The 14,825-nt window shown below is 53.1% G+C and overlaps 6 protein-coding genes across 6 annotated transcripts; 3 read left to right on the top strand and 3 right to left on the bottom strand.

Moving 5' to 3' along the window:
• Window positions 1–120: 120 nt before the first annotated feature.
• Window positions 121–2,850, top strand: CLAFUR5_00298 (Serine/threonine-protein kinase mph1; the record flags this gene model as incomplete). Its single annotated transcript, XM_047899446.1, has 1 exon — window positions 121–2,850. The coding sequence occupies one exon, from the start codon at window positions 121–123 to the stop codon at window positions 2,848–2,850; it is 2,730 nt and encodes a 909-aa protein (XP_047756393.1).
• A 1,107-nt stretch (window positions 2,851–3,957) lies between these two features.
• On the bottom strand, window positions 3,958–5,355 carry CLAFUR5_00297 (uncharacterized protein; the record flags this gene model as incomplete). Its single annotated transcript, XM_047899445.1, has 1 exon — window positions 3,958–5,355. The coding sequence occupies one exon, from the start codon at window positions 5,353–5,355 to the stop codon at window positions 3,958–3,960; it is 1,398 nt and encodes a 465-aa protein (XP_047756384.1).
• Window positions 5,356–5,902: 547 nt separating this feature from the next.
• Window positions 5,903–6,988, top strand: CLAFUR5_00296 (uncharacterized protein; the record flags this gene model as incomplete). The annotated part of the gene is made up of 1 exon (XM_047899444.1): window positions 5,903–6,988. The coding sequence occupies one exon, from the start codon at window positions 5,903–5,905 to the stop codon at window positions 6,986–6,988; it is 1,086 nt and encodes a 361-aa protein (XP_047756385.1).
• Window positions 6,989–7,930: 942 nt separating this feature from the next.
• CLAFUR5_00295 (uncharacterized protein) lies at window positions 7,931–8,998 on the bottom strand (the record flags this gene model as incomplete). Its single annotated transcript, XM_047899443.1, has 1 exon — window positions 7,931–8,998. One exon carries the CDS (start codon window positions 8,996–8,998, stop codon window positions 7,931–7,933), a length of 1,068 nt encoding a protein of 355 aa, XP_047756386.1.
• A 775-nt stretch (window positions 8,999–9,773) lies between these two features.
• Window positions 9,774–10,886, bottom strand: CLAFUR5_00294 (uncharacterized protein; the record flags this gene model as incomplete). The annotated part of the gene is made up of 1 exon (XM_047899442.1): window positions 9,774–10,886. The coding sequence occupies one exon, from the start codon at window positions 10,884–10,886 to the stop codon at window positions 9,774–9,776; it is 1,113 nt and encodes a 370-aa protein (XP_047756387.1).
• Window positions 10,887–12,563: 1,677 nt separating this feature from the next.
• Window positions 12,564–14,750, top strand: CLAFUR5_00293 (Trehalase; the record flags this gene model as incomplete). Its single annotated transcript, XM_047899441.1, has 2 exons — window positions 12,564–13,101; window positions 13,252–14,750. The coding sequence occupies 2 exons, from the start codon at window positions 12,564–12,566 to the stop codon at window positions 14,748–14,750; spliced, it is 2,037 nt and encodes a 678-aa protein (XP_047756388.1).
• Between the last annotated feature and the right edge of the window lie 75 nt (window positions 14,751–14,825).

The following is a 14,825-nucleotide window of genomic DNA, read 5'->3' as shown; positions in this document are numbered from 1 at the left end:
CACTTGTGACGAGGCACGACACGGAACGAACATCTTGGACATCTTGGCACCTTTGGGATAGAACACCATCAAGATACACAGAAGCGAAAGGACCGCGTCAAGGGCAAGGTCAGGCGCATAATGGCTGCTGTTGCCCACCCGACCCGGCCGCATATACGACGGAACTCTCCATTGTCAACATATCACCCATCACATGGCTTTCAGGATGCGCCATTGAAGAGCTATGGTGTGGGCGACGACAGCGATTCAGACGACGAGCCGCCGCCGGCGATCAAGTTCTCCAAGGTCACTCAGGCATTGTTGGCGGATGGGGGTTTGCCTTCGTCGCCAGCCAAACATGAATACGCAAGCGATGCACCTCGCTTCAATCGATCTACGAGCGCCGGGACTGCTGGACTGGATACACCTAGTAGGGCACCAGGAATCAGAATCATCCGGAGAAGCTCTCCAAATGCACCGTCAAGTGCTGGGCAGAACGAACGAGGGCATACTCCACCCCGTATTGTACATCTCCCATCGAAGAGCCATAGCGCCGCGAAACGATCCATCAGCATATCAGGACCGTACCCGCAGACGCGCGTTAGGACGAGGCATCCTACGCCCGAAACGAGCAGCAATGCGCAGATGGTGACACCAGGTCAGCCTCGAGCCGTCCGTGTTGTCACGCGTTCTCGCGCCAACAGTAATGCATCACACGACGGTGATGGTTCGCACTTGGTCAATTCTGTGAGCAGGCCTGCATCACGAAATGATGCCGGTGCTGTGCCAGGCAGTAATGACAGAAGGCCTCCACTTAGTCGGAGTGGTTCACAACAGCAATTACCAGAGACAGTATCACGATACGGCAGCTCTACTATTGCACGGTCTCGCAACGGATCAGCTGAAGCGGCGCCGCCCGGGTCTCACAGAGTCAAGCGAGCTCAAATTGGCACCGGCACATTCTTGAAGAGTGGTCCCATCAGGCGCGCTCCACGGCGTCGAGACAGCGAAGAGCATGTCTCTGCGAATGAGGATGCACCGAACGCTGGGTCTAGCCAACCGAGTGCTTCCAGCTACACGCCAGGATCATCACAGCCTGAAGGAGGGCGAAGCAGGAGTGGCAGTGGTAATACACGAGCCACCTCAGTCGAGCCCGAACCGGTATCAGTGCACGATTTTGCTCGTCAGAACGCTGCTGCATATTCGAGACCACCTTCACGACAAGCTGAGTCTCATCTTTCGAGAAGTCAAGTGGGTTACGACTCACGACCAGCTTCACGACAGACCAGTCGGGAGCATCTAAGGACTCGGCAGCCAAGTGTGGAACAGTATCAAAGTCGCAGACAAAACAGTGTGCAGCCAGAGGATGTGCACGTCGAGCAGCGGCAAAGACAGGCCAGTGTAGAGCCAAGCTACTCGCGTCCTGTTCATGAGCAGAAGCCACCGCCACGAGTACAAAATATGGGTCGCGCAGCGTATCGATACGTACCATCAAACAGGGCGGGTCCTCAAGAGGACCAGGAAAACTTGCCGCCGCCGACTTTCAAGCGCAACCGCGATCAGGACTTCAAGTATCTCGGAAAGACATCGATGAACGTGTTGTCTGATGATGAAAAGCCAAAGCCAAGGATGGTCGACGAGACACCGGTTCCCGTGCCTCAGCAAGAACAGCGAAAGGTGCTGGGAGCCATCAGTGGCAACACACCACACCGACCTGCACCTGCTGCACCGCCAAAGATGAGCGTGCTGGATGCCGCAACTACCACTGCAGGAGCGGGCACGACTAAGTCACGTAAGAAGCGAATGCACATGGTCGTCAATGGCAAGATCTTCACTCAGATGGGCAAGATTGGTAAGGGAGGGTCAAGTGATGTTTACCAGGTCATGGCGGAAAACTATAAGACGTTTGCCTTGAAACGGGTGAAGCTCGACGACTGCGATGAAAGTGCCGTTCGCGGGTACAAGGGCGAGATTGATCTGCTCAAGTCGCTGGCTGAGGTTGATCGTGTCGTGCGCCTATTCGACTTCGAGCTCAACAACGATAAGCAAGAATTGTTAGTCTTGATGGAGAAAGGCGAGTCGGATCTGAATAGACTTCTCACCCTTCGCCTGAACGGTGTGGAAGCCAAGTTCGACAGCGCCTTCACCCGCTTCTACTGGAAAGAGATGCTGGAGTGTGTGCAAGCTGTCCATGAGCATGACATCGTGCACTCCGACCTGAAGCCTGCCAACTTCCTTCTCGTTCAAGGACGGCTGAAGCTGATCGACTTTGGCATTGCGAATGCCATCGACACGGACAATACTTGCAACGTACACCGAGATTCCCACGTCGGCACGCCGAATTACATGTCCCCGGAAAGCATTACAGACACCAATGCTGGCTCCGGCAAGGACGAAGCTGGACGACCACTGAAGAAAGACATGAGAATTGGAAAGTCGTCCGATGTGTGGAGTCTGGGCTGTATCCTGTACCAGATGACTTACGGAAGACCACCCTTCGCCCATATCCCGAACCCGATCCCGCGAATCATGGCGATTTGTAATCCAAAGATCGAGATTGAATATCCAGAATTCGGAGTTGGCGGCGTCAAAGTTGCCGCATCTTTGAAGCTCACATTAAGGCGATGCTTGAACCGCAACCCGGAGAAAAGAGCCACAATCGAGTCCCTACTGTCCGACTCGGACCCTTATATGAACCCAGAAGGCTCGGCGGATCAAATCCTCATGACCGAGGACCTTCTTGGACAGATCTTGAACAAGGTCCTAGATCGATGCAGAGATCCCAAACGTGGTATTCCACCACCTGAAGAGGCTCAACAGTATCCTAAGAGCTTCTTTGACCGCATTCGGGCCATGCAGGAAGGATTATGAAGACTTGGAGGGTAGCTTGGAGCATGACTATCGTTGTATCGTTTATGAGCGTTTCTTGTTTGGAAGGTGTCAGGCTTGAAGGTCGTCGTAGGCGTTCTTGTGCGCGGCTTGATACCACTTTTCTCGTTTCTTTGGGAGCTGTCGGATAAGGAGTGGAATGAGCGAGGGAGCTTTGGTGTGTCTGTTGTCAAGTCTGATGGATGTCTGCTCGTATGAGCGTGGTGGCTTGATAGAGGATAAAAGCAGAAGTTTTCTTGATGTGTCCTGGTTGATGTCTCATCCCGTCTCTATTGCCTTGACATATGGCCTGACGGCTTGGTGTATAATTGGCGGAGACGACTTGTGCGCTAGTTCGTGTCTTTCTTGGCGTGAGATACACCAGATTCTTGCGGATGTCTGTTCTGCATCTTGCTCCACACACTTTCTCGCATCAACATAAACATAAACATCAACGTCCAACTGCCAAATTAATTAGCAAAATTGTGTAGCGAACTCCATTGCGATCGCTCGGCGACTTAACCTCAATCTGTGCAATAGACTGGTCACATCGACAACAACATCGCTGCTGCCGTCGTGCGCCTTCCCACACTGGGTCCAACTGAAGTCGAGAATCTCAAGACGCCTAATCAACAATCATGACTGCTTTCTACGACGACGACGCAATCTGCGGGGCTCGGTAGAAGCCTATACTCCTCGCAAGACGTTGCTCTTCGGGGTTGCGGATTACGATACTCCGTTGAGACTTCGAACGCTGAAGGCTGTCCCAGAACGCATGTTCATCTTCTGTTGGACTTACTGTGTCCTGCATTCAAGTCGGCTTCAAATTACTGGATTCCAACCGACAAGACCAAGAGCGAAAGAGAACAAGAAATGCTCGGACTTGCTAAAGGTTGGCAACGCGTAAAACAGCCATGTTAGACTAGGAACTGTAGGCAACTGAGACAGACGATGCGGAACAGAGGCTTTGTTCAGCCTCGATATTTTTCTCACTTATCTTTTTACTCTTACATGCCAACCGCAATAGCCCTCAGATGATATAGTACAGCAAAGTCCCTCCGTATATGCGATATCTACACCTCCTCGCCCAATACCACCACGACTGGACTTTCAAACCTCCACAGACCCCATCACGCCTCTCCACTTCTCAATACGCCGCCTATTCGATCCTTCAGCAAGCATACTTCGACTCTCCCACATCTCGACCTCTGTACTGTCCCAGTCGTCGACCTTTGGAACCTGAACTCCCAGATTGTCTCCCGGACTGCAATTGGGAATTCCTCCAAGCCAACGCAGCACACATTCAGGATCTACAGAATCAATCTCGTCCTGTTGGAAACTGGTCCTGTACCCGTCGTCGACATCATCGACGAAGCCAGATTCTATGTCGGAGCCTGGAGGTTGCATCCCCGCGGCGATGAGAGCGGCTTTGGCTTTGTCGTATGCGGCTTCTACTTCGATAAATCGGCGGGTCATGCGCTGGGTTTCGTGGAAGTGGCGGGCATCAATCTCAGACTTTGCTAGGCGCACCTCATGTGGCTGGTCGCGTTCGAACTCGAGCTGCCGATTGAAAGCTTCATGGCGATTGTTGAGTTGGTAGTTCGCATCGTCAAGCTCTCTGTGCCAGAGGTCAAAGGTGTACAGCAGGTCCTTCTGATGGTCATCACTGACCTCCTGCATCGGGTCATCAGTGACCGGACCATTGTCATACTCAAGCTCATCACTTTCGACGCCCGCGGAAACCGGTTTACCGACTTCGAGGGCCTCCTCCAAGATATCAAAGAGGTCGAACTGTTCTCCGCGCATGCCTTCGTACACCTCACGCAGATGATCTCGGATTTCATTCTGCTTCGCCAAGGCGGATCCATGGGCTTGCTGCACTTCCTCCAGTCGCTCGTACATTGCTTCCACCCTAGGATTATCCGACTCGGGATCGGAGTCTTCGGCTTCTGCGTCTGCAATACGGCCCATCAATTTTTGTGTTTCTGCCCGGAATTCCTGGCAGCTTGGTATGAGCTCTTCGAGTTGTGTCTTTACCTCTTCTTCCACTCCTTTGATCTGTCGATGGGATACGACAGCGGCGTGGAAACTCGCAGCGAGCTCGGGATCCGGACATGCCGCAAGCCATGCACCAACAGTCTGCTGAACCTTGGGTTGTCTCACCGGACCTGACGTTGGAGGAGCATCGAAGTGCGGCTCGTCGATAAGGAGAGCGTCGGTACTGCCTGGCCTACAACTTGCATCTACGTCCTGGCTTTCTGGCTCGTCGTCCGTGGGATTCTCATTCGCCGAGTCTTGCGGATGTTCGTGGTCGACATTCTGATACGCAACGCCATGAGGCTCCGCCAATGCTGCAATCTCAATGCTTGGCACATCGGCCTCTACTGCTTGCGCATTGCGGCGCTTGCTACTCCAAGTTTTCCTCCACGATCTCACGCCGTGTAGCGGCTGTAGCAACACGACGCCAGCCTTCGCCGCCTTTGTCAAGATTCCAATCTTGCCCTTCATCTTGTCGTGGGTTGGTGTGGTGGTCCTTGGTTGTGTGTCGTGGCAATAGATGCAGTAAGTTTGATGGTAGGTGGTGCTGATAATTCGAGACAAGATGGTGACTAACGGACAAAGAAGGTACGTGTCGAGCTTTATGTACGCAAAGTTTGCTCGGTGTTGTTGAATAACACAATGCCTTTGTTCGTGGTCCATTCACTTACAATAGTGAAAGGCCTTGGCGGCTTGTTCATTCACTGCAGGAGTGTGAATGCCTTGGTGTAGGCCTCCGCCAGGGCATGCAATTCACTGGCTTCACAATTCACAATCCTCGAGTCCATCGAGCCAGCACACAACACGACGACACATCCAGGCAGGTAAAAACCATGGCGACGTTTCTCTTCTGCAAAGTCTCTGGAGCATCAGAGCATCAACAACTACATACTGCCACACTCTTTGCTCTCTTCAGCAAATCTCGCCCAACACCACTGTTTGAATCTTGAAGGATATTACCACCATCGCAGCCTCTAGATTCGCAGACATCTCCGGGAAGACCCACTCGACCGCCGTCATGGCCAACGGTTACGGATTCAACAAGCATTCGACAGACTATCCAGCCATCTCGCGACCAACGCAGAATGAAGAACCCATACGCCCAAGGAACAGGCGTGTTGTTGCCCTCGCCGATCCACCAACCGCGACCATCGCTGATCAGCAAACCCCCACAGGATCACGTCGCAGGACTGGTGGTTTCGCAGGGCTGAGTAGTATGCTCCAACAAATGAACTCAGACAATACACTTCTTCCTACCACCGGCAACAACGCTTTGCAGAGTCGCAAGCCCAACGCCAACACTGTCGAAGGCAGGAAGAACGTCAGTGCGATTGTGAACAAGAAGATCGAATTCGACGTGGTGGATGAGGACGGCTTCACTCAAGTCATGTCAGCATCAGAGAAGAGACAGAAGAACCGTGAGGCCAAGGCCGAGCAAGATCTAGTGGACTCAGATCGTCCGGGCATTAACCAGAAGGTGTGGAAAGTTCCAGTTGACGGCCAATCGACATTCAACGGCATCACAACCCCATTGCCGACGAATGGTCGTGCTACCCAGCATCCAGGCGGTACAAACAAGCACGCCCCGGGCCCTCGTACCTTGCTGCATGCTGTACGTTACGCAGACCAGCTCCTCGGTGTGATCATCCACCACACCGCGCCGATCGAGATCGAACACGACGCCAAGCTGGCCGACAAGTTCGTCATCGAAGTCGGCGGCATCAAGTACACCCTGCGCCCCCAATTCTGGATCATTGTGGGTCGTGCTCAGTGGTACGTCTACGAGATCTCCATCTTCACTTTCAACAAGAACGGGCTCAAGTACAAGCCAAAGAACACTTGGGAGGAGTACCTGAACGTAGAGCCGGTGTTCGCTCCGAACTACACCCCACAGAGCCCGACCATGCCTGTACTCAAGGTTCAGGCGACTACTGGGGAGAAGGTGGTTTCGCGTGACACTATGATCGCCAAGTGGACCATGGTCCGCCCACGTCGTGTGGACAAGCCTGACATTGCGCGTGTTGGTCAGCTCGACAGGGCCAGCACTGACATCGCCGTCAAGTACGCTAAGAGCGTCATCGGCAACATGCCAAAGGACAATTAGGAGATGTGATGAGAAGATGTTGCAAGACGTTTTGGAGAAGCACTTGGGAGGGATCAGATTGAACACACATTGATTGATCGGGACTTTGAACTTTTCTTGGGAATGGGTGCATGGGAACGTGTGCTTTTTGCGATGCTGCTTTGACAGCGACCCGGTTGACACCAGTCAGGGTTTGGGGAAAGGCTTGGTTGATCGGGAGTTTGATTTCTTCCTGGGGATGGATGCATGGGAACATTTGCTTTTTGCGACGCTGCTTTGACAGCGACCCGGTTGGCGGCAACCAGGGTTTGGGGAAAGGGGCAGGATCGCGATGAGGGACATCGATGACGACTTCGAGTCTACTGACTTGAGATAGATGCGCATAGCAATAGATACGAACATGAGAACGAATCTTCCTTTCAGGATAAATGCCATAAAACTGTTCTGCTGTGCTATCTGCGGCTCAATTGAAGCCATTCGTACGACTGGGAGGCAACTCATACTTCCTCCTGTGACTTGCCGATGACAAAGAGTAGGTAGGGCATCAAGCGGATCTGTGCTATTGATTATGGCCTGATCTCTTTCTTCCGTCCATAACTCAGTGGGATTACTCTGGAGTCAAAGTGGCGTAGTCTGGAGGCACGGCCTTGGCGTAACATATGCGAGGCAGCCCAGGAAAGATGGGGCGTCATAGATTGTAGCGAGAGTTCAAATATAGGATCAGACAACTTTGATGGCTCATTGAGGATCTTTCACGGTATTACAGCATGTGCATGCGATTGATGACACTCTGGAAGCACAAAATAATGTGATGGTGCGATCATGATGACCAGTAAGACAGTGCTTTCTCATTCAGCTTGACTCAATAGATGCTTAGTACCTAGGTCAACCTTACTGTGACCTCCATTTGATACTCGGCATAGCCCCTTGAGTTTGCGTGCACCGTCTCCCTCACGTTTGGCGTTACAAGCCTTCTTCCCTAACCTTGACCTCGTGCTTCCGCTTCTTGCGCTTCTCCTTGTCCTCCACAAAGTCCTGCTTGAGCATGTATGCGACCGAGTCACACCACTTGTTCAGCTGCGCTCTGCTAGGGCCATCCTCTTCCATTTCGTCCCGCTTGCCTCCGAGAACCTTGGACCACCTCTCACTAACAGTCTCGGACCACATATAGGCCGCCATGTTGACCGCTTCAAGGTCCAGTCTCTGGAACATGCGTAATGAGCCGATGAGTTCCTTCTGGGCATCTTTGAAGTCGTCGTATTCCCCCTGGAGCTCGGCGAGAATGGTAAGAGCCTTAACCTTGGGCAACTTTTTCTTGATCTGTTTGACATCGTAAATATCGTCTCCTCTCCATCCGTCGTCGCACAAGATGCTGATATTCTGGATAGCACGGAGCTGTGCTGGCACTAGATATTCCAGGAACCGCTGCAGATCAACGTTGTAGCAGAACTGGAAAGTGTTTTCCTGGTAGAAGAGCAAAGCGGTCTCGCTGTGGATCTGGCGGCAAGTGCGGAGCTGGTCTAGGGGACTGACCAAGTTGCTGCTGGAAGCACGGCTGAAAGACTCGTAGCGCTCGTTGTCGAAGACGCGATATGTGGAGGCCGAACCATGTGTACACTTTGTGTGCCGATCGAGCCAGTTCTCATGACCGTTTGTTTTCTTCTCTCTAATCGCCAAGGCCTCTGCTTCGTCGTCGGTATCGGCAAGGCAGATAGACCGGCAAAGTTTAGGCTTCTTGCCAGTCGTGCCCTCCTCGTCGTCGGTCATCCACACGTGCACGAGAGCAGCACTGAACGCATACCGGAAGATGCGGTTCCTCACTTCAGGGGGCAATCTCAGAAGTCGAGAGCTCTGTACGTTCTTGTTGTACTTGGAGAGATCGGCTCGCTTGATTGCAGTAGTGTTGAGGATGCGAGAGGGTCGTTTGTGCTGCTCCGAGGCTTCGAGTTCATCGTCGAAGAAGGAGGTGTAATCGGCCTTTGATCGCCCCCGGAGAGTCCGTTTGAGCGTTTGCACAGTTTGCTCCTCCATGTTCGTAGCTGGTAATGTGTCTTCAATTGAGTTGCTGGTGGTCTCGTGGGCAGCGGCTTTTCGTGGTCGAAGGAAGCGGTGCTTTGTAGCGCCGACCTTGACTGCGGATGGCGCGATGTTGACAACTGCTGGAATATTGAGCTTTTGAGTGAGATTGGATGTTTTATAGGTGGGAGCAAGAAGTGAGAAGCTGGAAAGGCGGGGTCTACGCGTCTCGATAAGCAGGGCCCGTGCTCGCACATGCGGGCCGAAGTGAATCCAGATGATCGCGCACCAGCCGCTGCGACATATTGTTCTGTGTATAGAAATGGACCATTATAAGCCGATGGAGCAACCTTTGACCAAGATGTTGCACGACTGAGGGACTCATAACAGAGCATGCAACTCATAATAATTACTGCCGATGTCAGCTTGCTACGTGAGACTTGTCATTTGATCTGCATGTCTCTACTAAAGTAGCTATCTTCGTATGCGACTCAAAGCCTCCCATCGAGACCTTTCCAGAAGATCGCTATAGACTGCGCACTCGGAGTCTTCTATACCTCTGGGTCTCTGCTCCATAACCTAGCTATGTGCGAGTCCCGTGTTTTGATATCGCCAACAGTTCAGCGACTTATAATATTCTCGTTTCACCATGACATTAGGTCCCTGCCTATCACTCCGAGTCTGAATCTGATCCTGAACCTGGCTCTAAAATTGCAGCGTCAGTGCCGTCCTCATCATCGTCTGTCTCGACCTCGGCATCCCCCTCAAGCATTCCCTCTATCGATGCGGCTCACTTCTCGAGATCCACCTTCTTGTGAAACGGATCCCAGTCCCTGCCATAACCACCAAAGCTGTTGTACGCAGCCACGTTGACCTTGTCGAGCTTGAGTCTGCTGTAAGTACGTAGCGCAATCGCAATCTGGTCCTTAACCCAGCTATCCTCGAACATCCCCTCGAATTGCATGAACAGGTCAAGAGCCTTGAGAGACTGAACCTTCTTCTTGAGCTGTGCTTTGATCCCATAGTCGTGCCACGATCCCTCGCAGCGGCTGTAGAGGATGCCCAAGTGCTGAAGAGCTCGAGCCTGGGCTGGGATGAGGCGGTCCAAGAAGAGCTTAAGATCCGAGGAGCGTTTGAATTGGAAGGTGTTACACTGCAGAGGGAGCAGTGCTGCTTCTCTGTGGATCTGACGGCATGTCAGGGGTGGACTGAGTTCCACGCCGCACACTTTGACTCTCCTATAGTGCTTCACACGAAGATTGCATCCCTCGTGGCTGGGTTCGAAGCTGTCGAGGACCTTGGCCTGGCTGCTCGTGATGGCTTGGATCTCTCCCTCTTCTCCGATGTGACGTTTGCAGACCGACCGGAAAAGCTTGTGATTCGGCACCCCATATTGCGACTCTTCCCAGATGTGCACCACCTCGCCTCCAAACACCAGCTTCCAAATGCGGATGCGTAGCTCGGCCGGCAGTCGAAGAAGTCGGGACTTGGTGGCGTTCTTGTTGTAGATGACCAGCTGCTTCTTGTTCAATTTGGAGGTGGCGGTTATTCGCTTGGGTCTTTCGTATGCCTCGTAGTCGTCTGCGTCGTTAAAGAACTGCTTATACTCGGTCGCTGCCTTTGCGCGTCTTGGTCGAGAGCTGCTTTCACGTGCAGCCTTCTCCTCGAGGACTTCCGCGAGGGCACGCTTCCCTCCTCTGCGTCTATAGGGCGTGTCTATGTCAACATCCTTAGGTGTATGAGAGATGTAGTCGAGGAGGTTTGCGTTGCGAGGAACTTTAGCAGGCATATTAAGTCGCTCTGCTGCTGTGCTTTGCGATACTTGTGAAGTTGTGTCCAACACGAGGTCAGCGGTAGATATGACCTTGCGTCGCATCGGTCTGCGACCACTGGCGCCGACCATGTTGGCGATGGTATCCGTTAGCTGTGTGAGAAAGCAAGACAAAGGAAGCATCCGGCCGAGGACCTGTGCGGGTTTAACAGCCCCTCCGCGCGGCCCGAGCTTCGCCCAAAGTCGCGAGGTGAATGCAGATGACCCCTAAAGGCCAAGTGTACAATCGACCGTGTGTATACATCGCACGTCAAAGCCGATGAACGACCGTGTGGCCCGCTTGTGACCGTGCTGGAGAAACCGAGCTCACTAACATCTATCGTTATCGTTCAGTTTGCTTCGAGGCCGCGGCCCTGCTGTTGGCAGTTGCCAAACAATAGATCAACAGAGGCCACAACGAGAGGCTTAGCAGGAAGCAAGGGATGCGTACGTTAAGAAAATTGTGGTCGAATGTAGAACTGTCTTTGTGGACGGACTACACTTCAAATAAGAAACCGCCGCTTTGTGGAAGACGTCGATTAAGTCCTCGAAGCGTGAAACTCACATTGGGCTCCGACGAGACTGCTTAACGCGACTGCTTAAGCCTCGTAGAGATAGTCAAGGGCATCGGAATGTTCCCATGCCGTTCTTGAGCAAAGAACCAAGGCCGTTGTATCAATATTTCCAAGCCGCTGTGTCAGGCGGCTACACACATGCCTGGAGCCAATTTGAGGGCGCGCCATGAACCTCGACACGAAAGGTCATGTACCTCATCCCAGCTTGCGAGATCTCAAACGTGATGGCCTGCGCTACGAGAACATAGGTCCTCTTCGAAGGACGATGCTTGTTGTTGGCAGCACAATAGGTCTTCCTGCAGCGTGAAGCATGTGTGGTGCTCCAGGGAATGGCTTTGCCTGTGTCCTGTATCTCAACAATAGGGAACATGGCTCGCCTTCACGAGGCTCTATCGCTGCTCTTCTCTTCCTGCTGCTACCGCCCTTGAAGCTGCATCATCGGCCGGTACTCTTCAGTGGTTGCATTTCCTGTAAGAAATACCTCGTTGTGTTCTGCTAGGAGTTGTGGATGGAGTGGGCTACCTCCTACTTCACGAAAACATCAACACCGACCACGTTGTCCTCGGCCGAACATGATATCGGTGGTAATAAGATAGTCGTCAGCAACATCAATGGCATGTCCTTGCCGTGAACCACGTCGTCGCGTGGCAGAGTTTCAAGCTGGATCCGACCGACTCCGCTCTCCAGCAGCGCCATGGCAAGAACAGAAACATGCAAACAATAATTGGAAGGTTCACTTCGCATCCGCGGACATCGTGACCCGAGAGGCCGCATCGGTGTCAAAATGATGTCGTTACGTACATAGGCGAGGGTGCTGCTCATGCCCAGCATCCTCTGCACGACCAACCCAAGCCCAATGCCAACCATGACGCTCAGCCAAGACTCGCGAACGCTGCACCGGTCAGCCATATGATGTCGGAGGCGAGCGGCATTGAAAGAGGAGAACATCAGCCTAAGCGTGGTTGGTACCCATACAGCATATATACGATGCTGTGTCCAAACGCTGCCCGCATGAGGTGCAAGATACCCGTTGAGCCCCAGTGTTGAGGTAGGAGACACAGCGCAGATCCCGGTCTTGTTCCAGAACGATTTTGTGGGCATTGCACGTTGTTGCACTGACCGAGTTTGGAAGTCGTTGTATTGTTTGAGCGGAGCATTTTGTTTCTTGAGCGTTGTTGTTTTTACAGCCATCAGGATGGCTTCTTGGACACTGCTGGCGGCCTCTATACCGTTCGTGACAGCCCTATGGACTAACGGTTCAGTCACCGCGCCCTGCGAGTCGCCGCTATATTGCCAGGGCGAGATACTACGAGAGATTCAGCTGGCTGGAGCCTTCGAGGACAGTAAGACTTATGTGGACTTGCCGACGATTCGACCGCTGGACGAAGTCATCGCAGCTTTCGGCGAACTGTCGAAACCACTGTCTAACAACACCGAATTGAACGACTTCCTCAGCACGTACTTTGGAGAAGCTGGCAGTGAGTTGAGGGAAGTTGATCCGGAATCGCTTCAGACCAATGCTACGTTCCGGGAGAACGTCAACAACACGGACATTCGCGAGTTCTTGGAAATCGTGATCGACATCTGGCCAGAGCTGACGAGAGAATATGCTGGCGACACCGACAATTGCACTGAGTGCGTCAGCTCGTTCATACCGCTCAATCGGACCTTTGTTGTGGCTGGAGGGCGATTTAGAGAACCTTACTACTGGGACAGCTACTGGATCTTGCTAGGTAAGTGTGGCGCTGGCAGGAGGCAATGAAATCGCGATGAGCTTGAGAAAAGATCAGGAGCGCGCCCACGTGCGCTGCAATAGCTAAACACCACCACGGAGCTGCTGGCCGACACCATAGACCATGAACTGACAATCCTTCGACACTTAGGCCTGCTGCGCACGCAAGGATCTTTCACAGAGATCGCCTTGAACACCATCGAAAACTTCGCTGACCTAGTCAATCGCTTTGGCTTCGTGCCGAATGGTGCCAGGCAGTACTACCTGAACCGCAGTCAGCCTCCTGTTCTGGCATTGATGGTTGAAGCTTACGTCGAGTACACCAACGACACTTCAGTACTAGGGCAGCTGCTACCTACGCTCGAGCGAGAGTACAGCTTCTGGACCACCAACAGATCCGTAGACGTAGAAGTCGATGGGACTACATATACACTCAACCGATACGCCGTGGAGAACAATCAGCCTCGACCAGAAAGCTACACCGAGGACTATCACACAGCAACCAACACATCCTACTACGCCGAATCCGGCATCATCTATCCAGCAACGGAGCTGAACGAAAGCCAGATCGCCCAGCTCTACAGCGACCTAGCAAGCGGCGCAGAAAGCGGCTGGGACTACACCTCCCGCTGGATCAGCAACCCCTCAGACGCCATCGAAGACGTCTACTTCCCCCTCCGCAGCCTCAACACAGCCAACATCATCCCCGTCGACCTCAACAGCATCCTCTACGCCAACGAAATCGCCATCGCAAACTTCCACACCCTCACCGGCAACTCCTCAGCAGCCTCAGCCTGGACCACCCTCGCCAACACCCGCAGCGAAGCCATGGCCGCCATAATGTGGGACCAAGATCAATGGTCCTACTACGACTACAACCTCACCTCCTCCCGTCGTCAAACCTTCATAACCACCTCCGCCAACGCCTCCATTAACGAAACCTTCAACGCCCCAGCAGGCCAGCAACATTTCACGCACATAGCCCAATTCTACCCCTTCTGGACCGGCGCCGCACCACCTTACCTCAAAAACAACCCCTCCGCAATCCTCCACGCCTTCGAACCCATCATCAATGAACTCTCCCGCTTCCCCGGTGTTCCCGCCGCTACGAACCTCGAGACAGAGCAACAGTGGGACGAACCGAATGTCTGGCCTCCGCTGACATACATTCTCATCGCCGGACTCTTGAACACGCCGCCTACTTTCGGCGAAGAGGATCCTTCGTACATCGCTACGCAGGATCTCGCCTTGGAGATCGCACAAAGGTATCTCGATAGTGCGTTCTGTACATGGCGCGAAACGGGCGGATCTACTTCGTCTCTACCTACATTGGAGAATATCGAGCCAGATAATGATTTCGACGGTGCCATCTTTGAGAAGTATGATAGCACCGATGTGACGGCGTTTGGTGGAGGTGGGGAGTATACGGTTCAGACGGGGTTTGGGTGGACTAATGGGGTGTTACTCTGGGTTGGGGATCTGTTTGGTGGGAATTTGACGGTGCCGGTTTGCGAGAGGGAGCTGGAGGAGGGAGGGGATGGGAGTGATGATGGGAATGGCGATGGAGGGGCGAGGAGGAGCAGAACGGCGAAGAGGAATGTTAAGCCTGCGAGGAAGGCTGATGCCAGGTGGAGGAGGGAGAAGCATTGAGAGATGGCGGGAGGGATGTGGAAAATATGCAAAGTGTTTTCTCATGTGATACAGAACCCTATGAACTCGATCCGT

This window comes from Fulvia fulva, chromosome 1 (genome assembly GCF_020509005.1).
Source record: "Fulvia fulva chromosome 1, complete sequence".
NCBI lineage: Eukaryota > Fungi > Ascomycota > Dothideomycetes > Mycosphaerellales > Mycosphaerellaceae > Fulvia > Fulvia fulva.
This window is presented reverse-complemented; position numbering and strand designations above follow the sequence as displayed.